Raw genomic sequence first — 24,781 nt, 5'->3', positions numbered from 1 at the left:
CCATCCTAGGCAAAGGATTTAACTTCTCTGGGCTCAGTTCCTCAACTGTAAATTGGGGGCAACACTACCTGCACTTAGAAATAAATGAAATGACAAATGAAAAGTCCCCTAGCACAGTGTCCCAAATCTCTTCCTCTTAAATTCCCTACCTCAGGTTATGACATGGCATAAGGAATTTCTGAATAATACATTTATGATAATCTAACTTTGAAAGCTGGAAAAAAAATGAGAACATAAGGTTTGTATGTCATGATACAAAACCAAAGGAACTGTTAATTTCTGACCCATCAGCAAAAAAGTTTAGATGCTAATGTTACTAAATTTTATTTCTCTAAGAAAACAAAGCATGGATCTTAAAGTTAGATAAGCAAAAAAGCAAATTAAACCTGTTTCTGATGTAGCTAATTTGGGGGATATTTACCAACAACCTGGCTCCATCTCTGATGGCAGAAGCTTGGGGCACAAGCACTTCTGAGCCCATGTCAGTTCCTGCTTGTTTGCTTCTGAACCCTTTGAACAAGTGACTAAAATCTGGCCCCCAAGCCCCTCAAACCATTGTTCAAAATAAGTGACTACTGTCACATTAGGTACCAAACACCCTATTTCCATAACACCATTGACCATGAGAAGATTCTGCCAACGGTAGGAGACTAGAAGGAAGAGGAATTTGGTGCCTGTATGAGTCTGTTCAGGCTGCCATAATGAAATGCCATAGGCTGGGTGGCTTAAACAACAGAAGTTTATTTTCTCACAGTTCTGGAAGCTAGAAGTCCCAGATCAAGGTGCCAGCTGATTCAGTTCCTGGTGAGAGCTCTCTTATTGGCTTGGAGATAAACCCCTTCTGTTTCCTTTTTTTTTTTTTTTCCTAAAGGAAGTGTGTGAGTGTGTGTGTGTGTGTGTGTGTGGGCACTTGGAGGCCTCAGGAGCTCTGCTGGGCAGTGCAAAGGAGCTTCTTCTCCTGCTACTTCATATCCTGTCTGAATTCTTCTAGCTCTCCATGCTGGTCCTCCTTCTCAGGTTGCCACAGCTCCCTCTTGTGCTGTATGACATAGTCCTCAAACCACCTGACCTGATTGGCAATCCAGAACATAGCCACAGGGAAGGTTAGGTAGTGTGTCATCTAAAACACCTCCAGCTTCATTCCCATCTTGTTTCTTTATCCCCCCTCCCAAGGACACCAGTCTCATTGGATTAGTGCCCCACCCTTATGACCTCATTTAACTTTAATTGCCTCTTGCTGAGAAAGGCAGTCTCATGCATGCAGTCTTTCATACATATGGCCTTGGCCTGGAACACTTCCTTACCAAGAGATGAAAGAGTCCTCACAGCTTGTGCTGGAATTTTTGCCCTGTGTGGGACTTTCTTCGTGTAGTCCTTTAAGACACCTGAGAATTCCTTCGCCATTTCCACCGTGTGAGGACACACTAAAAAAACAGCCATCTATGAATCAGAAAACTACCCTCACCAGACACCCAATCAGCTGGTACCTTGATCTTGGACCTCGAGCCTCCAGAACTGTGAGAAATAAAGTTATGTTGTTTATAAGCCACTCCATCGCTGGTATTCTGTTATAGCAGCCCAAATGGACTAAGACCCTTATACTATCCACTCAAAACAATTTTTCCCAAAGCCACTTAGGTCATCCCCCTTTTTCTTACCCGTTCAGTGAATTTATGTCATACACCTGTAATACTTAGATTCAGTTGTCATAATCCATACTCCATCCTAAGATCCCCTGACATCCTACTTGAAAATTTTGGGGGTAAAATTTACATATAATAAAACTTCAGCCCTTATGTACTATTCTATTAGTTTTAAAGGTCAGTATGTGACGATAAAGAGGTCAATTTGTCAAAGATCTAACAATTGTAAATATTTAGATATAAATATTAAATATTATGTAGATAAATATCAGATATATTACATAAATATATAAAGCAAATACTACCAGAACTAAAAGGAGAAATACAGAGCTATACAATAATAGTTGGAGACTTTAATATTCCATTCTCAACAATGGATAAATTATCCAGATAGAGAATCAATAAGGAAACAGCAGATTTGAACAACACTACAGACCAAATGGATCTAACACATACAGAACATTCCATCCAACAGCAGCAGAACACATTCTTCTCAAGAGCACATGGAACATTTTCTAGGATAGATCATGTTAGGTCACAAAACAAGTCTCAGCATATTAAAGAAGATAAAAATTATATCAATTATCTTTTCCAACCACAGTGAAATGAAATTAGAAATCATTAACAGGAGGAAAACTGGAATATTCACAAATACATGGAAATTAAACACATTCCTGAACATCCAATGAATAAAAGAAGAAATTAAAGGGATATAAAAAAAATATTTTGAGACAAATGAAAATAAAGACAAAATACCAAAACTTAAGGGACGCAGCAAACAGTTCTCAGAATTCTGTCAACCATATTCAAATTTTAAAAATTTATTTTAGGGGCAGCTGGGTGGCTCAGTTGAGCATCTACCTTTGGCTTCAGGTCATGATCCCTGGGTTCTAAATTGAGCCACGCATTGGGCTCCCAGCTCAGTGGGGAGTCTGCTTCTCCCTCTCCCTCTGCCTCTGCCCCTCGTGCTCTCTAATAATACAATCTTTAAAAAAATTTTAATTTAAAAATAAAAAAAGCATCAGAACAGAAGGATCTATAAGGAGAATAAAGGGGTAAAAGGGTAGGGCAGGGAGGGAGTGATAACTGCTAGATGATCAGACTTGTCAAACTATTTGGGGTAATCTTCTTAAATGTATACAGCAGATCTAGTGGAGCATCTGGAAAAAATAAGAGTGGGTATATAGCAGATCATGGGACTGAAAAAAATAAGGCAGTTTTTAATTCGAAGAAATTTTTTTAAATGTTTTATTTATTTATTCATGAGAGTCAGAGAGAGAGAGAGAGAGAGAGAGAGAGAGAGAGGCAGAGGCAGAGGGAGAGGGAGAAGCAGGCTTCCCGCCGAGCAGGGAGCCCCATGCAGGACTCGATCCCAGGACCCCGGGATCATGACCTGAGCCGAAGGCAGATGCTTAACCATCTGAGCCACCCAGGTGCCCCAATTCCAAGAAATTTTTAAAAATATTTTATTTATTTATTTGAGAGAGAGAGAATGAGATAGAGAGAGCATGAGAGGCGGGAGGGTCAGAGGGAGAAGCAGAGTCCCTGCTCAGCAGGGAGCCTGATGCGGGACTCTATCCCGGGACTCCAGGATCATGACCTGAGCCAAAGGCAGTCGCTTAACCAACTGAGCCACCCAGGCATCCCCAAGAAATTTTTTAAAATACAAGAAAAGATGGGGCACCTGGGAGGCTCAGTCGATTGTCTGACTCTTGATTTTGGCTCAGGTCATGATCTCAGGGTCTTGAGATCGAGCCTACAACTGACTCCACAGTGTCAGTGCTCAGTGGGGAGTCTGCTTGAGATTCTCTCTCCCTCTCCCCCTCCCCCTACTCACATGCACACATGTTCTAAAATAATCTTTAAAAAAATACATATATATATATGAATGGAAATGTAATCATAGTATAATAGTACCCTATACAGTAAAATATATTTACTTACATAATAATAAAGACTGAATTTTGACTTCACTAAATTTATGGCCATTATTCACAGTAGGAAAAGGATGGTACAGAGCCAAGTCCTCAGTTATCATAAGAGGAACTCAGTTGAAAATGTCTAAAACTTAGGGATCAGGTCAAAACAGCATACCGAAGTTAATACCAGAAGAGATAGCTCAGAGGTAGCGTGGGACAGGGTAGGAGACTGCCATTTTTCATTATTTTATTACTATGTGCATGCATTATACTGTATTGACAATATCTTTTAAAGAGTAAACATTTTTTAAGTTGAAACAAAAAATAAAATTTTATATGATTTTTAAAAATTAAAAAGGAAGCAGTTCTCAAAGGGAAGTTTATAGTGATACATCAGGAAAAAAGACCTCAAATAAACAGCCTAATTTTACATCTCAAGGAGTTAGAAAAAGAACATATTGAACCCAAAGTTAACCAAAGAAGGAAATAACAAAGATTAGAATATAAATAAATGAAATAGAGAACAGGAAAGGAAAAGATTAATAAACTAAGTTGGCTCTTTGAGAGGTAAACAAAACTGACAAACCCTTAGCTAGACTAACCAAGAAAAAAAGAGAGAACTGAAATAAAATTATAAATGAAAGAATATTACAACTGATACCATACAAATACAAAGGATCATGAGACTACTATGAACAATTAATACAACAACAAATCAGACAACCTAGAAGAAATAGAGAAATTCCTAGAAACATACAATCTACCATGAGTAAATCAGAAAGAAATGAGTAAGGAGTAAATAGTTTTGTGTGTAAACAGCCACCCAGGCCCCCCCCCCATCTTTTCTTGTATTTTAAAAAATTTCTTGGAATTAAAAACTGCCTTATTTTTTTCAGTCCCATGATCTGCTATATGCCCACTCTTATTTTTTTCCAGATGCTCCACTAGATCCGCTGTATACATTTAAGAAGATCACCCCAAATAGTTTCACAAGTCTGGTCATCTAGCAGATGATCAGATGATCAGACTTTTACCCCTTTATTCTGCTCCTTAGAGTACAGATTCTTTTGCTCTGATGTTTTTATTTTTTTTTATTTTTAAACTAAATTTTTTAAATTTGAATATAGTTGACACACAATTCTGACCTAGAAATATATAATCTACCAAGAGTAAATCAGAGAGAAATGAATAAGGAGTAAACAGTAAAAAATAATGAGTAAGGAGATGAAATCAGTAATCAGAAACCTCCCAACAAAGAAAAGCCCAGGACCAGATGGTTTCACTGATGAATTCTACCAAACATTAAAGAATTAATGCCAATCCTTTCAAACTCTTCCCAAAAAATTTAAGAGGAGGGAACACTCCCAAACTGATTTTATAAAGCCAGCATCAGTGATACCAAAGCCAGACACAATAAGAAAACTATAAGCTAATATTTTTAATGAATTTAGATTCACATTTCCTCAACATAATACTAGCAAACCAAATTCAAAAATACATTAGAGGGATAATATACCATGCAAAGATGGTTCAACACACACAGATCAATAAATGTGATGCATTGCATTAATAGAAAGATAAAAATCATAAGATCATCTCAAGACATGCAAAAAAAGCATTTGACAAAATCCACATTCTTTTGGGCGCCTGGGTGGCTCAGTTGGTTAAGCGACTGCCTTCAGCTCAGGTCATGATCCTGGAGTCCCGGGATCAAGTCCCGCATCGGGCTCCCTGCTCAGCAGTGAGTCTGCTTCTCCCTTGGACCCTCCCCCCTCTCATGGTCTCTCTCTCTCTCTCTCTCTCATTCTCTCTCTCAAATCAATAAATAAAATCTTTAAAAAAAAAATCCACATTCTTTTATGATACAAACTCTCAATAGACTGACATTAACATAACAAAGGCCGCATATGACAAAGCGCAGTCAACACCACACTCAATGGTGAAAAGCTGAAAGCTTTTCCAGTAAGATCAGGAACAAGGGTGCCCACTCTCACCACTTCTATTCAACAGAATACTAGCCAGTGCAATCAGGCAAGAAAAAGAAATAAAAAGCAAAATTGGAAAGAAGTAAAATTGTCTTTGTTTGCAGATGACATGATCTTATATATAGAAAATCCTAGACTCCACCAAAAAAATATTAGAACTAATCAATAAATTCATTCATGCTACAGGATACAAAAATCAGCATACAAAAATTAGTTACTTTTCTAAAACTAAGAACTATCCCATTCACAATAGCATCAAAAACAAAAAAATACTTAAGAATAATTTAACCAAGGAGGTAAAAGAGCTTTACACTGAAAACTAAAAGTCATTGATGAAAGAAATTGAGGAAGACTTGAATAAATGGAAAGGAATCTTATGTTCATGGGTTGGAAGAATTAGTATCATTATAATGTCTATACTACCTGGAGCCATCTATAGATTCAATGCAATCCCTATCAAGATTCCAATGACATTTTTTTTTTTTACAGAAATAGATAAAACATTGCTAAGATTCATACAGAACCACAACAGACCGAAATAACCAAAGCTGAAAAATAACAACAAAGTGGGAGGCATCACATTTCCTGATCTCAAACTATATTATAAAGCTACGGTAACTAAAACAGTATAGTACTGGCATAAAAACAGACCAATAGAACAGAGTCAAGAGTGCAGAAATAAACCCATGCATATATGGTCAGCTAATATTTGACGAGAGCAAATAATACCCAATAGGGAAAGGATTATCTCTTCAATAAATGGTACTGAGAAATCTGAATATTCATATACCAAAGAATGAAAATGGACCTCTAAATTACACCACTCACAAAAATTAACTTGAAATGGATTAGACTTAGATATAAGACCTGATACCATAAAACTTCTTGGAAGTTGTTAAGAAAGTAGATCTTAAAAAGTTCTCAACACATACAATTGTAAAACTAGGTGAGGTGATAGATATGTTAGCTAACCTTACCCTGGTAAACATTATATAATATATACATATATCAAAGCATCATGCTGTATACCTTAAACTTACACAATATGTCAACACTTCTCAACAGAGCTGGAAAAATTTTTATATAAAATTGAAAAAAATGCAGCAAATATATATAATGGAATACTACTCAGCAATAAAAAGGAATGGAATATCAGATGAATCCCAAATAATTAGGCTGAGTAAAAGAAACCACACAAAATAGGCAGGGTTATGAAGGAAATGAAGAATCTTTCGAGGGTGGTGAATATGTTCATTATTTTGATTGTTGTGATGGTTTTATGTGTCAAAATTTATCAAATTGTCCACCTGATTTTTTTTAAGTAGGCTTCATGCCCGATGTGGGGCTTGAACTCACAACCCTGAGACCAAGAGTCGCATGCTACACTGTCAGCCAGACAACCCTCAAATTATCCACTTTAAATACATGTAGTTCACTGTATGCCATTTATATCTCAATAAAGATTTTTTTAAGGTATGTAATTTTTTATGATTCCCTGCCCTAACCAATATTTTGATTAATCAACTGTACTAGTCTGCTCGGGCTGCCATAACAAAATACCACTGATTGGCTTAAACAATAGAAATTTATTTTCTCATATCTCTGGAGGCTGGAAGTCCAAAATCTAGATCTCAGCAGGGTTGGTTTCTGTTGAGCTCTCTCTTCCCGGCTTGCAGCTGGCTGCCTTCTCATTGCGTCCTCAAGTGGCCTTTCCTCTGGGCATGCACCAGAGAATATCTTGTCTCTTCCTCTTCTTACAGTATACCAGTACTATTGGATTAAGACCCCTTCCTTATGACCTTTCTTAACCCTAATTACCTCCTTGAAGTTCTTATCACCAAACACAGTCACAGTGTGAGGGCTTCAACATATAAATTTCAGTGGGGGATACAATTTGGTCCATAACACCAACCAACTATAGGTCCAACTGTGTCAAATGAGAGGGCTTGTGCTCTACTTACTCATTCACTCCCTAACACTTTCAGCACCCAGTTTCAACAGTACCTGACAGTGTCATCTGTGCTCTGTGAGGGAGATATGCTCTTCTCTACCCATTACCTGGAAGTAATAAAATCTCTACCAAATAAAACTACTAAATTAGCATTTCTTTCATTTCATATCCATTATCATAAGGCTAAGACTATTTTATTGTAAACTCATTTATATAACAATATTCTGGAACTTCCTTAGAATTCTATCTGCAACTTGTTCTGAATTTTAGTTACCCATTAATTGAAAACACAATGAGTAATAACGATTACTACTAATCACTATAATAAACAGATGAATCAAACAAATGTACAAACTTTTTATTTAGAATTAGAGACTCAAATACAAATTAAATACAATACAAAATATTAAGCCTTCATAAAACAAACCATAACCACTTTAAATCATCTATTTCTGAAACAAAATTAAAGAGAAATCTAAAAATAGTCCAAAAATCAACTTACTTTTAAACTCTTATTGTTAACAATAAAATTATTACAAAATGCTCAAAGAAATTTAATTAGAAAATGAACAAAGCCACTACAAAGAGATTCCTGCTATCTACTAAAATCAATTTAGGAATTAAAATTTAGTATGATTTCTACTCATTCACAAATAAAAAGCACCTCATTTTAAAAAGACAATTATCTGTTTCACTCTAAGGTGTGAGAACTTTTTGTTTACTTGACTTTTAATTTTAATATGGCACAAGAGGTTTGATCAGTGTAAGCAATGTCACTAAAAATATTTAAATGTTCCTTACAGGCCCTTTCTGTTTTACTTTATGAATAAATGGATCATATATTTAAAAGTTAAAACATTACAATATAATAAATATCATTAATAAGATACATGGCAAAATAAAAATATGCATTAAAAATGAAGTCTCTTTTTCTTTTATAAATGGGAAACTGATCAGACTCATGCTATATATTCCCTTTTTACTCCAGAAAAAAAAAGGTTCTATATTTTATATTATTGTTATAAATCCAATTCTAAGAATCTGCACCAAAGAAAGTACCAAAGAGATAGTATAATATCTTAAGCTCATATTGTATCTGAAAATACTTACAAAAAGTGGAACTAGACTTGCATTAAGTAGATAACAGGAAAATACTATTAACAGTGTTTACGTATTGAAAATAACCCAAAACAAAAATAAAAGTCCACACTCAAGAATGGCACCCACAGGGCTCCTGGGTGGCTCAGTTGTTAAGCGTCTACCTTCCGCTCAGGTCATGATCCCAGGGTCCTGGGATCGAGCCCCACATCGGGCTCGCTGCTCCGCGGGAAGCCTGGTTCTCCCTCTCCCACTCCCCCTGCTTGTGTTCCCTCTCTCGCTGTCTGTCCCTCTCTTGTCTGTCTCTGTCAAATAAATAAATAAAATCTTAAAAAAAAAAGAATGGCACCCACATTATTCAAGAATAAAGTTATTTGCATATATGCAAACCAGTGTGGCTAAATATTTTCCTAAAACATGCATATTATGAGACCTTTCATAATTAAGCTTATAGAACCAAACTATATTGTGTTTAGATCAACTGTCATGATTGGACATTTCTGCACATCAAGAGAGTTAAAACTCTGACATCTGTTGTTCTGTAAAACTGAAGAAGAAATATAAACAAACTCAGGATTTCACTAGAAAATTTCAGATATCTCAGCAACCTGTTATACTTCTTGTCATGAAATAAATGATTCCAAGATGCAATTATTCTTTTAAATTTTTAATTTCTATGAGTCCTCTTTAAAAACCATTTTAATGACATCACATTTCTTGGAGAAAATTTACTCAGAGTTCTGAACAACTTAGTCGACTATTTTCTAGAAGCAATTCTGCTGCAAGTGGTAGAGTTCTAGCTCTGTTACAAGTTTTTTTTTCCTCTTTCAAAGAAAATGAAAAATATGCAAAGATTTTCCTACTGACTCACTAAATGTAAAATTAATAGTGTATAATAATAAATTTTGGAATACAATAACTTTTAAGTTTTCACAGTTTATTACTACTAACTAGCTATAATATCAGGCAAGTCATTTAATTCTCTGTACCTTAGGTTCATCTTTAAAACAAAGAGATTAGAATAGATAATTGCTAGGATTCCTTCCAATTTTCACACGGTAGGATCTGTGCTTCTGGAGGAATATCTCATTGATATATTGAATTTTCTATATATCAAGAAAACTGATATGAACTAAAATAGCACAGCTAAACTAATCCTCTAAGAAAAAACACAAAGACCATGTTAAAGCTCAACTTCCTAAACTTTACTAGACCCATTCTCTCTTTAGCCAGACCAATGAATAGCCCATGACATAACACTTAATTACATAAGTTATTTTAAATTACACTGTAAACCTATTAAAATATATTAAGTCTATGCCACAATTTTCCTGCATTCTAATTTACATTATTTTCATTCTATCTACATTCAAAATAATCTGTACAGTTAAGGTAGGGAGCTACTTAATATTCTTGCACTTCAAAACACTTGGAAAGGTAAATCAAATGAAGAGCAGAATATTAACCATTATCATAACCTGCCAATTTTTTAAAATAAAAGTACACTAATACTATTTATGGGCTAGAAAAACAAAGGTAAAAAAGGAAATCTTGCCGACAAATGCTAATGTTCAAATGAATTTAGCTGTGTTGTGCCATTTCTTAGAAAAAGAGGGAGAAGATATCAGCAGAAACCTACTTAGGCAATACTGAACCATGACATTTTAGGAACTTTTATGAGAAATTAATGTACCATAAAGCAGCACTTTGGTATTAGTGCAGTGCAAGTTGGTTTTTCTCTAACTATGGGCAGCAAATGAGGCACTTAACTGTAAAATAGAAAAATAGGGTATATTTAAGAAGAAATTCAAAATCATTCATAAAAGATAATTAGCATTATTCAAAAAGTAAAAAATTCTATTTTTATTTAATGTGCATTCAATGTTATACATGCTTCACTAGGGAAAATTTTGAATGTAAGACGGCTGTTTCATTTATAAGAGACAGAAAATATTTCCTTTTCAAGAGACTCTGGATTTCTGAGAATGAACTCCAAATCTTCTCAACCTGAGGGCTACATATTTATAAACTGAGAAAAATACATCTTACCCATACTGGAGAAATGTTTCTAGCTATCAACAAAGTATAACATGTGATCCCTGACTTTATTCTTGAAGGATCGGAAGTTTTTACTTTACATAACTTCAAAGAAAGGGATCTAGTGACTGTAACAGAAAAATGAATAGATATTTAGCACCTAAATTTAGAACACTTAAGTATTGCCATAGTTTTAAATAGTTGTATGTCCAAAGATCAGGGGAAATCAGATATATGTTGTTCAATGATACTACAACATTCTCAAAGATTAATTTATCAAGCTTCCTTGATTTGCAAACGCATCCATCTATAACATTCAACACAATATTATCATTTCTTCCTGAAGTTACAGATATGTATTCTTCTTAATAAGAAATAAATGAGGTTTATTTTTTCTTAACCACCATTAAATTGTCTTCCAAATGTGGCACTTTTTCAGATAGTTGGATAGAAAATAGTTCTTTTAAAAAGTTATATTCTACCACTAATATTATTTTAAACGTTCTTCACTGTGAAACAGAGGTCAAAAAATGAAGTAAATGGCCATGGACCTTCTGCTGAAATACATAAGCAAATATAATGCAGGGTCAGGGAAGAAGAACATATGTTAATTTCTGGCAAGGAAGTTGGCACATAAATGCTTATCCGTAGGGTAAAAAAGCACTGAATGAAAAGATAATGTCTACTGTGACATTATTCCAAGCAAATGGAGCCTAGCATCTGCTTTCTTCACATCTAAGAGAAATATTCTAGTCATGCCTCTTTAAGGCATGATTTTAATTCTAGATGAACACTTTGCTTCATATGTTAAAACTGACACATGACATTAACTAAAGTTTTGCATGAGACAATTATATTCATTTCCTCTGAAAAATCCTATAATCTTACCTTTTCTCCCAATTTGCTTATAAGAAGGCTTTTCTTAACTCATAAGGGGGTGGAAAAGGCTTAAAAATATATGTTCTTATTCCAAGGAGGCTGGAAGATTTCTATAGTTCACAGTCTTCATATTTGTCATCTACACTCACTTTAACAAGTCACATTCCTTACTTCATAATTAATTTTCTGACATACAGAAAAATCTAACTTCTCTTATTTATATCTTTAAGGTAAACTCCTATTTTCTTGAAAGATATTCTAGTTTATTTTTGAAAGGAAATGAATACATTAAAAAACAAGAACACTGTTGATGCAATTCAGTTAGGAAATAAAGTGCACATAGCTTTCAATATAAATATTGTTTGACAGATTACAGCTAATAGCCAATAAAATTAAAATGAAGATTAAGCCCAGTCTCTAAAATATGGAAAACAAGAGACAAGAATATAAAGTCTATATAAATAGTAACAAAAATGGGGGTGATATTCCCCTTCACCAAAGAAAAAAAAGGCAACTGAAATTGTTAAGTAGATTTCTGCTTCCCAAGCAACCAGACATGCTACACAGTAATACCAACATGCAATACCTGAAATGTAGAATCGCAGTCTGACTGTTGCCCTTGAATATCAGCATTTAATTTACAATTTTCTGGTGCCTGGCTGATTTCATCTTGCAAAGTAGGAGATATGCCATGAGTATCATCTACCAAAGCACTGTCAGACAAGGCATCTAACTTTTCAAGGGAAGGAGCTATGTGAAGCTTACTATCTCCTGTCCCTTCATCAAAACTTGTCCTCTCATCAGCATCTTCTAGCTGTTGAACTGAAGTTAAATACTGCTCAAGCAGACTATTATCCTGCTCATTGTTTAAACTTTCCTTATTCCATTCACCATGCTCATCGCTGACATCCCCTACATCTGACTCTTTGCCATATCTGACTGTGTCAATGGAATTCCCCATTATGGAACTTTCACTGCCTTCTGTGGAACTTTTTTCAAAATCCAAAGAATTCTGCAAACAGTGAACTTGGTCTGTTAGGGAAGAATGAAAACCTGAGTCTGGAAATTCTGGTAAGGATTTCTCTTGAGGAGCCTCATCAGGAGCAATGAACCAATCAGAATTTTGATCAGAAGAGGGCTCCTGACTCTGGGTGAATAATGGAGGTTTAGAGGGTACTAGAGTACTTGACATAGGAGGAACATCAGTATGCCAGGAACTTAGACGCTGATCCACCATCTGTTGCCAAGCTTGCAGAGACCTTACCTGTAAACCAAAGGGTATAGTTTTATTATAAAATAAAAATCTTGCCTGTTTTACAATGTTCTTTGAGCTTTTTCCCCAACACTCACGAAGTTGGTAAATGGCAGATGGCAGAACTGGAGTTAGAAACAGCCTGACTCCCCTTATCCCTTCCATAGCAGTCCCAGCCTAAACCAGGCTGGTACAAGTGGTACATGTCCTTGATAACAAAAGGTCCTCACCAGGAGAGTCAGGATGGGCCAAAGCAATTCTTCTTGTTGCTACTGGAAAAACTATCAGAAGCACAACAGCCCGTGACTAAGGGGTCAATAATGTACTCAACAGAAACTGAAATCTATTGAATAAGACAGGTTAGAGCCCATTATAAGTAGATTCTCTAAAAATCTCATTGTAGATATCCATTTAGGATAGAGTTTTTAAATATTATCTAATACAGCGTGTTATCTAATACTGTATTATCTAATACAGTTGTATACAACTCTAAAATATCCAAAAATACCGAGTGCTTGATAATATGACCTTTACATTTTTAACGTACAAAATCTCAAAATTAAACAATTAAATCTGCAAGAAGAAAGCAATATATAGGATTTTTTAGTTTCTCTTTGACCACCCTCCCAGGTAATCACTGATAGCAGTTTGATAGTGTCCTTCCAGACCTTTTACTCTGTTTTCAAATATATGTGGAGTTTTTAAAATCAAGCAGAACCTTAAGTTCTGAAACTTAATGTTTTTCACTGAACAATGTTATTCTGGAGAACTTTCCACATCAGTCTATACTGTTACCTTATTCTTTTTAACTGTTCCATAATGTTCCATGGTATTGTTATTCTATAATTTATTTAACCACTCCTCTAGTATTAGTAATTATAAAACCTGAGAAATCAATTAACTATTTCTTAATTTTGTAGGTAAAATCCTATTATAGCAAAAACACTTCCAAGAAATTATCATCACGAAATACCTGATGAAATAAAGTAACAGTAAAACGTGATTATCTGAACTGTCCCTGAAGTATGCTATTACAGGATCTAAACTCTCTCTCAAGAAGTCATGTGCACTTTTTAGGACATGCATATCATAGCCATCAAACACTATCTTAGTCACCTTTCATTCAAATATTCCCAAAAGGTAAAACAAGATAGATGGCTACAGAAAACTTTTAATTGAATATTTTCTACCTACTGGAAAGTTATGACAACAACCCTCAATTTAGTCACTTTCATTCATCTTTATGGTTCTTTATCTTTCTGGTCAAAATTATGAAAATATTTTTCTTTAGATTAAATAAAATGTAACACAGTTCACTGTCCTAATTCAGAGTTAGTGGCAAAGAACATAGACCATCCTTAACCTTGAGAAAAAGTGCTTAATATGCCTGACTACTCTATGATTATCTCAATAAATCTAGAATTTTTCTTGGTTCACACATTAGGTAAATAAGCAAGAATGGGTTTACCTGGTTCCAAAGGAATCTGACAGCCTCTTCTTGTACAAATTTTTTAATACGTTCTTCATCTCTTTCTTTTCTTAATCTGCAATAATTCAACATCCATTACTGACACAAGGAAGGTGCTTTGACTCGCGCCTATTGTTACAACTAATAGACACATGTACTGTAAAGAGATTAATAGTCTAATAACCGCCCTTTCCACTTTTAGAATATCTAAGCTGAAACTTTAAACTATGACTCAATGTAGAAGCCAAATGGATGTGACTGAAATTCAGATTATGTTGGTTCTACAAAGTATTGCCAATGATGAAAAATAAAATAAAATATTAAATGGCTCTTTATCTGGCCTTTATTTCCCAGCCAAAACACCAAAGGTACAAGAGTTGCAGAAAGGAGTAGTTGCTCATAGGCTACAAAACAGCAGAGGATTAGGATCACAGCTTGACATGCCATCTTCTAAGAGACTAGTAGGACTAATCCCATCAAACTTTGGTCCCTATTTGCCCGGGTCCTTGACGTATTCCTTGCTATCATCAAAGGACCTCCTCCCCATCCATCACTTCCCCTTATTCATTAGAGTATTCAACTGGGCTCACTGCTGCCCTCTCCAAACTTACGCCTGTCACCAACCTAAGGCTCCCTTAATTGTCCGTTATCTTCCAGAATGTCACCACTATTTTGTTCTACCTCTAACCCAATTCCCAGCTTTCTCTAGCCCCCCCATGTTCTTCTCCTGTGCCATTTGGGACTCCAGAATTATAATTGGCAAATCCCTTATCTTCTCAACCTCTTTTGTGAAATTTTCCTTCACCAAATCAGACCACTGTAGCCCTCTCAAGGGCTATTGTGGGACACCTGGCTGGCTCAGTTGGTAAAGCATGTGATCTTGATCTCAGGGTCAGGAGTTTAAGCCCCATTATGGCATGGGGCCTACGGAGGAAAAAAAAAAGTGGAAGCTATTTTTTTATTCATACATCAGTGTCAGAAGATAGCTTCTACTGTCAACAAATGTTCTTTTGCCCTCGTCCTTGGAGAACTCCTGCCATCCTGCTAAATTTCTCCAAACTCTTTTTCCAGTACGAGCCTCCCAGAATCTGCCTGCAATCATGAAATCTCAGCACCAGTCTCCCTCCACTTCATTCCTATCATCATTTCTGGAGACCTCAGCATTCACATGGATGCTCTGACAGGAATCCACCCTATGTCATTCATTCTCATAGTCTCACTCTAGACTCTAGACCCCATCATTTTGATTACACCATTTTCAAAAATGTTTTCAAGCACCCACACAAGCCACCACCTCCGATCCTCCCAGTTCACTTGCTCTTGCGCCCCCCGCAGCTACCCAGACGTCCAATCTTCATTCAGAGCTCCAAGCTAATGATCCCCGCCTCCTCCTGTCTCTTTTTCCTTCTTTAAATTCCAAGATCCACCCTTATAATCATCCCCTCCCAAATATCTTTGGCTCCTTTGCCCTTCCCTCTCTCCCCTACCATATTCGCCTGGAAAAAAACCATTCCTAGTGGAACCGAATTAACCATGCCCAAATCATAATAGAACAGCTGAAAGGTGCTGATGAAACTCATATACCCTGACCTACTGTTTTGCATTTTAAGTTTTTCCTCATACAGTCTAATGATCCTCCATTTCCTTTAAGTTCACTTTGAAGATGAATACCTCACACCTCTCTTCTTAAACCTTCTACACCCTCACCCCCTCCTCATTTTCAAATGTTGACCATGTTTTCTTCTGTATCATTGAAAAAGGAGAAGCATTCATCAGACAGAATTTCTGCTTCCTCCCCATCAAACCTACCACCTCACCTGCTTCTGCTCCTGCTCCTACCTCAGGCCACTCCCTCTCCTTGTGCATTGGATCCCTTCTTTCACTTTCTCAAGAACTTCAACCTTGCATCTCTCCTTTCTTTCCACTGCACCATCAGATTTTCCCTCTTTACTGAATCATTCTATCAACACATAAACATGCTCTATATCTCCCATCTTTAAAAAAGAATATTCCTTAACTCCAGCAACATACCACAAAAGGGGTCCCCACAAAAAAACTGGCTACACTCACGCTTCACCTCTCATTCACTGTTCAACCCAGTCCAAACTGCCTGATTCCACTACGTACTGAAGCTGCTCTTAGGAAATTCACTGGGCAGGAAAGGGTTAACACAGCAGGCTTGGGGTGTTCAAACCCCATACATTCCAAGGAAAGGACTGGCTTTGACTGATGGGGACATAATGTCCAAGCCCTTGGACTATCCTGCTTGATAAGAGTATCTGTGTACGGGCGCCTGGGTGGCTCAGTCGGTTAAGCGACTGCCTTCGGCTCAGGTCATGATCCTGGAGTCCCGGGATCGGGTCCCGCATCAGGCTCCCTGCTCGGCGGGGAGTCTGCTTCTCCCTCTGACCCTCCCCCCTCTCATGTGCTCTCTCTCTCTCTCATTCTCTTAAATAAATAAATAAATCTTTAAAAAAAAAAAAAAAAGAGTATCTGTGTATACATGGGGCTTGGGGCCAAACAAGATAGTTTATGCTAACAATGTGCTTTCAGGTGAATACCTGTTTTATTCACCTAGAGCCCTGATAGAGACATGGTATGAGTCTGACCTTGGGTAGGAGCTAAGGTCTAAGTAGTTAAGGTCAGTCATACAGGCACTCAATGCCTACAAGACTGACACCCAATAAAAAGCCTGTAGTAAAACTAATGATGTAATGTATGGTAATTAACATCATAAAAAAATTTTTTTAAAGTAAAAACAAACAAACAAAAAAACAAAAACAAAAAACCCTGTAGTCAGGGCTTCAGTGAACTTTCCTGGTGGCAATACTTCATATGTGTTGTCACACATCACTGCCAAGAGATTCAAGCCCTACCTATACAACTCCACTGGAAGACAACTAGAAGTTTGTGCCTGCTCTCCTGGACTCTGCCCTATGCACCTTTTTTCTTTACTGACTTTAATCTGTATCCTTTCACTTGAATACACCATAGTCATGAAGAGAATAGTTTCCCTGTGAGTCCGTTTAGCAAATCATCAAACCTGAGAATAGTCCCAGGTCCCCCAGTATAGTCACCAATAACCTCCAGCTTCTAAATTAAACATATAATCCTGTCCTCCCTACGTCACCTCTCTTCTCTCCTAAGACATTTCCCTATTGAAGTTGAGACACACACCTCATCTTCCTATCACACTGGCTGTCCCTTCCCAGTCTCTTTTACTGCCCCTCCCCTTCCACTCGATAATATTAATAAATGTTGCTAGTTGCAATACTAATACTCAAAATAAATTTATGAACTCCTAATTTTCCTGGCTGGCAGTCAGTAAAATGTCAGCCACAGAAGTGAGGAAAAATTCCTACCATTGCCCCAGAATTTTAGTCCCTTTTAAGTCCCCACTCCTTTCTTTAATTCTATGTTACCTACTGGGTTCCATGTAGACTTTCTCATCTTCTCATTTCTATGCTTATTCAGTTTTTCTACATTTTCTGTACCTTTTTATGTCTAAGTTTATAAACATCTGTAAGACAAGCAATTATTCAATATTTACTGCTGTACTGCATCAACATACCAATTGCCATGCTAGCAGTGGAAATGCATATGGCAGTTCCTGCCCTCAAGATGCTTTCAGTATGTTATAGGAAACAAAGAAACCAAGAGTGGCAACAGGGTATGAAGTATCCTGACCACAACAGGAATGGTTCAGTGTTCTGAATCAACTCGAAGACTCTGACACTCCCAAATCAACAAAACAGCACCTAAACAAGGACTTTTGACCTACCTCCTTATTTCATCAGTTAAGCAAACAATGTGTTCCTGCATTCTGCGCAGCCGAATTTCATGACGCACATCTTTAGCTTGGGGGTTGTAGTTCCTGGCATAAAAGCCCCGCCAATAGGCCTGAAGTTTGGTGGCTGCTTCATTCAATTTCTGAAGGGCAACTGTATCTTGTCCCAGAGCAACAGATCTCTGGGTTAAAATCCCACAGGGAAGTTTCTCCGAAGCTGACTGAGACATGGTTTCTTCACTGTCTGGCTGTGTATGGAAGACACTGTGTCCAACTGACTCAGGAAAAGATGTAAGACTATGGGTGTCATCCTTCAAGACAGCACTAGTTACTGTCGGCTCCAGACAAGGTAATAGCCCATCTTTCTCATTTACCTCTGTACTGATGACACTTTCCTTCATTTGAACGGAATTCTCATTTGCAGTCCAAAAAGCCTTTTCATCTTCCTTATTAAAGTCCTGGTTTTCCAGCCCTTTCACAGATTCATCTGCAACACCATAATCTTCTAGGCCCAAGTTAATGCCTTGTAGCCTCAGCTCAACTGTAGGTGACACTGGAGAGAGTCCTGATGCAACTGGCATAAAAGTAGATTCTGAAGAGAGAAGACTACAGTTTAACTTGTCCTCATCTGTCTGTATGTCTTCCAAGTGCAGGTCATTTCGAGAATATCTTGTAGTGGGTACAGAGGCTGGAAAGTTACTCTTAATAGCATATAATTGATCATCATTACTGTTAATCCCAACCCAAGAATTGACTTGGATGACGGGTTCTAGAAGAATCAACAAAGTATCATTGAAACCACTAAATATTTAAAAAGGTTTTTAGTTGTATCTTTGTAATGAAATCTAACCCCTGAAATATAGTAAAATGCACTAAAATGCTTTGGTGATTTCCTCCAATACGCCTAAAACATCACACGAAAGACTTTTAAGAAAATAAATTCTTGTAATGATCATTAGAGTAATCAAAGATCAGGTCAATACAAAAGGCAGTAACTCTGAATATATTTTAAAAATTAGAAATAAAGCACAGTGAAAGAAACAATCAACAAAATGGAAAGGCAACCTACAGAATAGGAGAAGATATTTGCAAATGACATATCCGATAAAGAGTTAGCATCCAAAATATTTAAAGAATTGATACAACTCAACACCCACAAAACAAATAATCCAATCAAAAATTAGAAGACACGAACAGACATTTCTCCAAAGAAGATATACAAACGGCCAACAGACACATGAAAAGATATTCAACATCACTCATCACGGGGAAATGCAAATCAAAACTACAATGAGATTATCCTCTCACAACTGTCAGAATGGCTAAAATCAAAAACACAAGAAACAACAATTGATGGCAATGATGTAGAGAAAAAGGAACCCTTGTGCACTGCTGGTGGGAACGCAAACTGGTGCAGCCATTGTGGAAAACAGATGGAGGTTCCTCAAAAAGTTAAAAATGGAATTACCATATGATCCAATAATCGCACTACTGGGTATTTATCCCAAAAATACAAAAACAATAATTCAAAGGGATACATGCACCCCTCTGTTCACTGCAACATTATTTACATTCGCCAAATTATGGAAGCAGCCCAAGTGTCCATCAATAGATAAAAGGATAAAGAATATGTGAGATATTTATACACACACACACACACACACACACAATGGATTAATATTCAGCCATTATAAGGAATGAAATGCAAATGCTGCCATTTGCAACAACATGGATGGATCTAGAGAGTATACTGCTAAGTGAGATAAGTAAATCAGAGAAAGACAAGTACCATATACCACTCATATGTGGAATTTAAGAAACAAAACAGATGAGCAAAGGAAAAAAGAGAAAGAGACAAACCAATAAACAGACTCTTAACTATAGAGAACAAATTGGGGCGCCTGGGTGGCTCAGTCGTTAAGCATCTGCCTTCGGCTCAGGTCATGATCTCAGGGTCCTGGGATCGAGCCCCGCATCGGCTCCTTGCTCTGCAGGGAAGTCTGCTTCTCCCTCTCCCATTCCCCCTGCTTATGTTCCCTCTCTCACTCTGTCTCTCTCTGTTATATAAATAAATAAAATCTTTAAAAAAAAAAAAAAACTATAGAGAACAAACTGATGGTTACCAGAGGAGAGGTGGACGGAGGGATGGGTGAAATAGGTGATGAGATTAAGGAGGGCACTTATCAAGATGAGCACTGAGTAATGTATGAAATTGTTTAATCACTATATTGTACATCCAAAACTAATATAACACCGTGTATTAACTATACCAGAATTAAAATAAAAAACTTAAAAAAAATTACCAGTGACAAAAATAATAAATAAAAATTAACACTGGCTGGAAGTAATCTCATTCTTGATCTCCTAAAGCACTTCTCTTTTGACCGTTGTGATTCAGTGACCCCTTACACTTGGCTTTCTATGATGTGTGCATTTGCCTCACCTCTTATGATGTTTTAATCACTTTTGTATCCCCCTAGCTGCTCAATAAATATTTTAATGAATCAAAAAAAAAAAATTAACACTGGGCAACCCTCTTGGGTGCCTTCCCTCCTCGGGAGCTTTACACTATCACTTCGCTATCACTCAATAAACCTTGCTTCACTGCCCACCAAAAAAATAAATTAAAATTAAAATTAACACTTTAAAATATAGTAATTTTACATTTATGTCTGTATATATACAGACATAAAATATAAGACCTAAATGTTCACTTAACAAACCAAAAATTATGAAAATATGTACTTTTTCCTCCTAAATGGTAGCCAACAGATGGAACAACTTGGAGAAAACAGATCAGAGATCAATTAATTTCATACCGCTTTCCTGGACTATCTGGCCATCTTGAACAGGGCTTGAATGCTCAGGTACAAGGGGTGCTCTTGTTTCAATAGGAGCAAGAGGAGCTAGCTCTTCACTTTGGCTTTGGTTCATCAACTGTCTCTGGTGAAACCTAAAAATCAATAACATCTGATGGGATTTAACAAAAACCACAAAAATAAAGTTTTTATGCCTCTTACATAATACTGTCAAAAAGGTAGAAATTTACAAGTTTTCAAAGTAGATCTCTTTCATCACTGCCAAATTACAAAGTCAAGTTTGAAAGCACTGGATAGAAAGGTTAAGAAACTTATTTTTAAGGGGCGCCTGGGTGGCTCAGTCGTTAAGCGTCTGCCTCCAGCTCAGGCCATGATCCCGGGGTCCTGGGATCGAGCCCCGCATCGGGCTCCCTGCTCAACGGAAAGCCTGCTTCTCCCACTCCCCCTGCTTATGTTCCCTCTCTCTCTCTGTCAAATAAATAAATAAAATCTTTAAAAAAAAGAAACTTATTTTTAAATCACAATCCCCCACAGACACCCTTATAGGCACACACATGCACACGCAAAGGCAGGCTCTCTGATAAAAGAAGTGACTAGTACATCCTTCTAGCTTCACTCTTTCATGTCTGTATTAAAGAACCCATATGAAATACCTACATTAAAAGGACAAAAATTTTTTTTTAAATCCCAGTCCCCCATACTGCTCAGCTCTCCCCACTCAGGAAATGATGAACAATGCAGCTGCTGTAAAGCAAGCTTGACAGCACTGCATGGTTTAGTTCCCCTGCAGGACTGCTGCAGTAACAAGGGGCCCAAGTGCCCAGAAACATGGGTCACAGCACTTGCCCCAGTCCTACAACCCATGCACAGGAAAGACTCAGAGGTATTTCCACTTGTGCATTATCAGCTGCTACAAATAAAGGGGCTTACCTCTGTTTGCTCAGAATCTTCTCTAGTTTGGCATCCTCTGCAGTCTGAAGACCCAGTGTGCAAGTGAGAGGACAGACTGTAGCCAGATACTGCACAAGCTGGATATGCTGGCCTGGCCGATATGCTCTCCCCTTGCCTTGACTATAGAGCCATTCAGCTTTCAAACTGGATTAGGAACATACAGGAAAGGATACGATACCAGCACAGACAAGATACATTTTGATGCAACAATGATCTTCCTTCTTAATTTACAGCATCACTGGTGATTTTCATAAATAAAATTCAGTTATAAGTTGTTTTTTTTTTAATCTTTCCTTCTGGGGGCGCCTGGGTGGCTCAGTCGTTAAGCATCTGCCTTCGGCTCAGGTCTTGATCCCAGGGTCCTGGGATCGAGCCCTGCATCGGGCTCCCTGCTCAGCGGGAAGCCTGCTTCTCCCTCCCCCGCTCCCCCTGCTTGTGTTCCCTCTCGTTGTATCTTTGTCAAATAAATAAATAAAATCTTTAAAAAAAAAAAATCTTTCCTTCTGATTCACTCCCTTTACTCTTCTAATGTTTTCAACCTTTGTTTTTGCTTAGGGGCACTTCCACAGAGTTGCACTCATGGTTCCAAATATCTTTAAATTATTTTCAAAGAAGCAATAAGTATTTCCTCTACTCACTATCAAACTAAAGTACCTAAATACATCAGTTACATTTAAATCCATTAATTCATAATGACAGCTAAAAAAAGCTAATTGGTCACAGCCGGAGGATGCTAGTGAACCAGCAACTCATTATTTTTAAAAACTGGTAAATAAAGGACAAGAATTCAATATTATTAATTCTATCTTTCCTATACAAACTAAACATGAGGGGCCAAATAGTTTTACTTTATAGAAGTATTCCAGCTAATAAAATTAATGAATTAAAATCTCACCATTTTGAAGCTCTTAGTGAATGAATTAATGGTTTTAGGCATTGATCATTAATAGCTACTAATAACATGAAGGACAACCAAACACTATGTGTCTCCTTGTGTGTGTGTGTCTTGACAGAACCCAAAAAGTAGTCCTCTCCACTAAAAAGCCTAAGTCTGATGAAACCTCCACATCCTCCTACCAATATACAGGAAATATAAGAAAGGACACAGGAATTAATCAGCAAAATAAGCACAGTGGGAAACTCTACAGGCCACATAATCTGATTTTTTTTTAATTTTATTTATTTATTTGACAGAGAGAGACACAGCGAGAAAGAGAACACAAGCAGGGGGAGTGGGAAAGGGAGAAGCAGGCTTCCCGCAGAGCAGAGAGCCTAAGGCGGGGCTCGATCCCAGGATCCCGTGATCATGACCTGAGCTGAAGGCAGACGCTTATTGACTGAGCCACCCAGGTGCCCCCACATGATCTGATTTTTTTCAACAACAACCAAAAAAAGAGAAGAGAAAGCAAAGAAAATAAAAGAGAAGAAACCTATAAACTGAAAGAGATTTAAGGGTGCCTGGGTGGCTCAGTTGGTTAAGCGACTGCCTTCGGCTCAGGTCATGATCCTGGAGTCCCGGGATGGAGTCCCGCATCGGGCTCCCTGCTCGGCAGGGAGTCTGCTTCTCCCTCTGACCCTCCCCTGTCTCGTGCTCTCTCTCTTCCATTCTCTCTCTCCCATTCTCTCTCTCTCTCTCAATAAATAAATAAAAATCTTTAAAAAATTTTAAAAAATTAAAAAAATAAAAGAGATTTAAAAGCATCATCTTGGACATCTAGCCAAGCTCTGTGTGATCTCATCACAAGCTCATGAGAACCACCCAATATGCATGGCCAGCCCATAGAGCATTCAATAATAACAAATTAATGTTTTAAGTCACTAAAAAAGCAAGAAAGAAATTTAAACGATGTTCAACTAAATACAATGAGAGGTCTTATTTGGATCCTGTTTCCAAAAAAACCATTTAAAAACTGCATTTATGAGGGCTACTAGAAATGTAAGCACTGAACTAATACCTGATGTTACTAAGGAATTGTGAAATTTTTTTGAGATGTGATAATGGTATTGTAGTTATTTCCTTAAGAGCCTTTATCTTTTAGAGATATATGCTGAAATAGTCACAGTTGAAATTACATGTACTTTGAGATTTGCTTGAAAATAATATAGGAGGGTGCCTGGGTGACTCAGCTGGTTAAGCAACTGCCTTCGGCTCAGGTCATGATCCTGGAGTCCCTGGATCGAGTCCTTCATCGGGCTCTCTGCTCAGCAGGGAATCTGCTTCTCCCTCTGACCCTCCCCCCTCTCATGTGCTCTCTCTCTCTCATTCTCTCTCTCTCAAGTAAATAAAAAAAATCTTTAAAAAAAAGGAAAGAAAATAATATGGAGAACAGAGAGTGGATGAAGGTACAGACAACTAGGTTGGCCATGAGCTGTAAACTGTTGCAGTTGGATGACAGATTCATGGGAGGTCATTACACTACTGTTTACTTTTACATATGTTTCCATTTTTTTTAATTAACATGCCATTGCTTCAATTTCACCATTCTTAAATCTACCCCTCAACCTGAAGTTGAGGTTGGATCATTTTGCAAATAGTTCGAAAATCACCTTCAATCCACAACCATTTACTTGGACCTTGATATTAAGGTATCCACATCATACAAACCACAGTCCAAAATTGTCAAGCCATCCGAGTTCTATTACAGACTGAAAGGAAACTGGCCCTTTGATAACTCATTAAATCATGCAAAAGAGTCACAGTGCAAATAAAATAAAATTAGTTTTCTGTGATTTGCCAGTATCACAAGAAAGGAAAAACTATTTTCTAATAATTAGATACAAGGTATGCCTAACTGATTAACTGAAGTCTCAGAATCCCAATCATAGTCTAAAGATAAAAATTTTATTCTAGGGGCGCCTGGGTGGCTCAGTCGTTAAGCATCTGCCTTCGGCTCAGGTCATGATCCCAGGGTCCTGGGATCGAGCCCCGCATCGGGCTTCCTGCTCCATGGGAGGCCTACTTCTCCCTCTCCCACTCCCCCTACTGGTGTTC

At 37.3% G+C, this 24,781-nt stretch overlaps 3 protein-coding genes across 8 annotated transcripts in view; 1 reads left to right on the top strand and 2 right to left on the bottom strand.

The window, feature by feature from the left end:
• RPL24 (ribosomal protein L24) overlaps positions 1–24,781 on the top strand; it is a 211,137-nt gene that overhangs the window by 157,107 nt on the left and 29,249 nt on the right. The window lies entirely within an intron of this gene.
• On the bottom strand, positions 961–1,148 carry LOC112825552 (protein PET100 homolog, mitochondrial-like). Its single transcript, XM_025873620.2, has one exon. The coding sequence runs from the start codon at positions 1,118–1,120 to the stop codon at positions 962–964; it is 159 nt and encodes a 52-aa protein (XP_025729405.1). The 5' UTR covers positions 1,121–1,148; the 3' UTR covers position 961.
• The window catches only part of CEP97 (centrosomal protein 97), a 29,790-nt gene continuing 12,850 nt past the window's right edge, over positions 7,842–24,781 (bottom strand). For 3 of the 6 annotated variants that reach the window (XM_073892740.1, XM_073892744.1, XM_073892747.1), the window contains exons 7-12: positions 21,769–21,933; positions 20,839–20,972; positions 18,014–18,788; positions 14,233–14,308; positions 12,099–12,776; positions 7,842–8,901 (exon numbers count right to left, since the gene is read on the bottom strand). In XM_073892740.1, coding sequence (XP_073748841.1) covers positions 8,773–8,901; positions 12,099–12,776; positions 14,233–14,308; positions 18,014–18,788; positions 20,839–20,972; positions 21,769–21,933 — 1,957 coding nt within the window. In that variant the 3' untranslated portion in view covers positions 7,842–8,772. Of the gene's footprint in view, positions 12,777–14,232; positions 14,309–18,013; positions 18,789–20,838; positions 20,973–21,768; positions 21,934–24,781 lie in introns of all 6 variants that reach the window. The other 3 variants (XM_073892741.1, XM_025873569.2, XM_025873563.2) reach the window with 3 other exon arrangements.

This window comes from Callorhinus ursinus, unplaced genomic scaffold (assembly GCF_003265705.2).
Source record: "Callorhinus ursinus isolate GAN/ISIS: 27379988/994484 unplaced genomic scaffold, GSC_fseal_2.0 scaffold1, whole genome shotgun sequence".
Classification (NCBI taxonomy): domain Eukaryota; kingdom Metazoa; phylum Chordata; class Mammalia; order Carnivora; family Otariidae; genus Callorhinus; species Callorhinus ursinus.
This window is presented reverse-complemented; position numbering and strand designations above follow the sequence as displayed.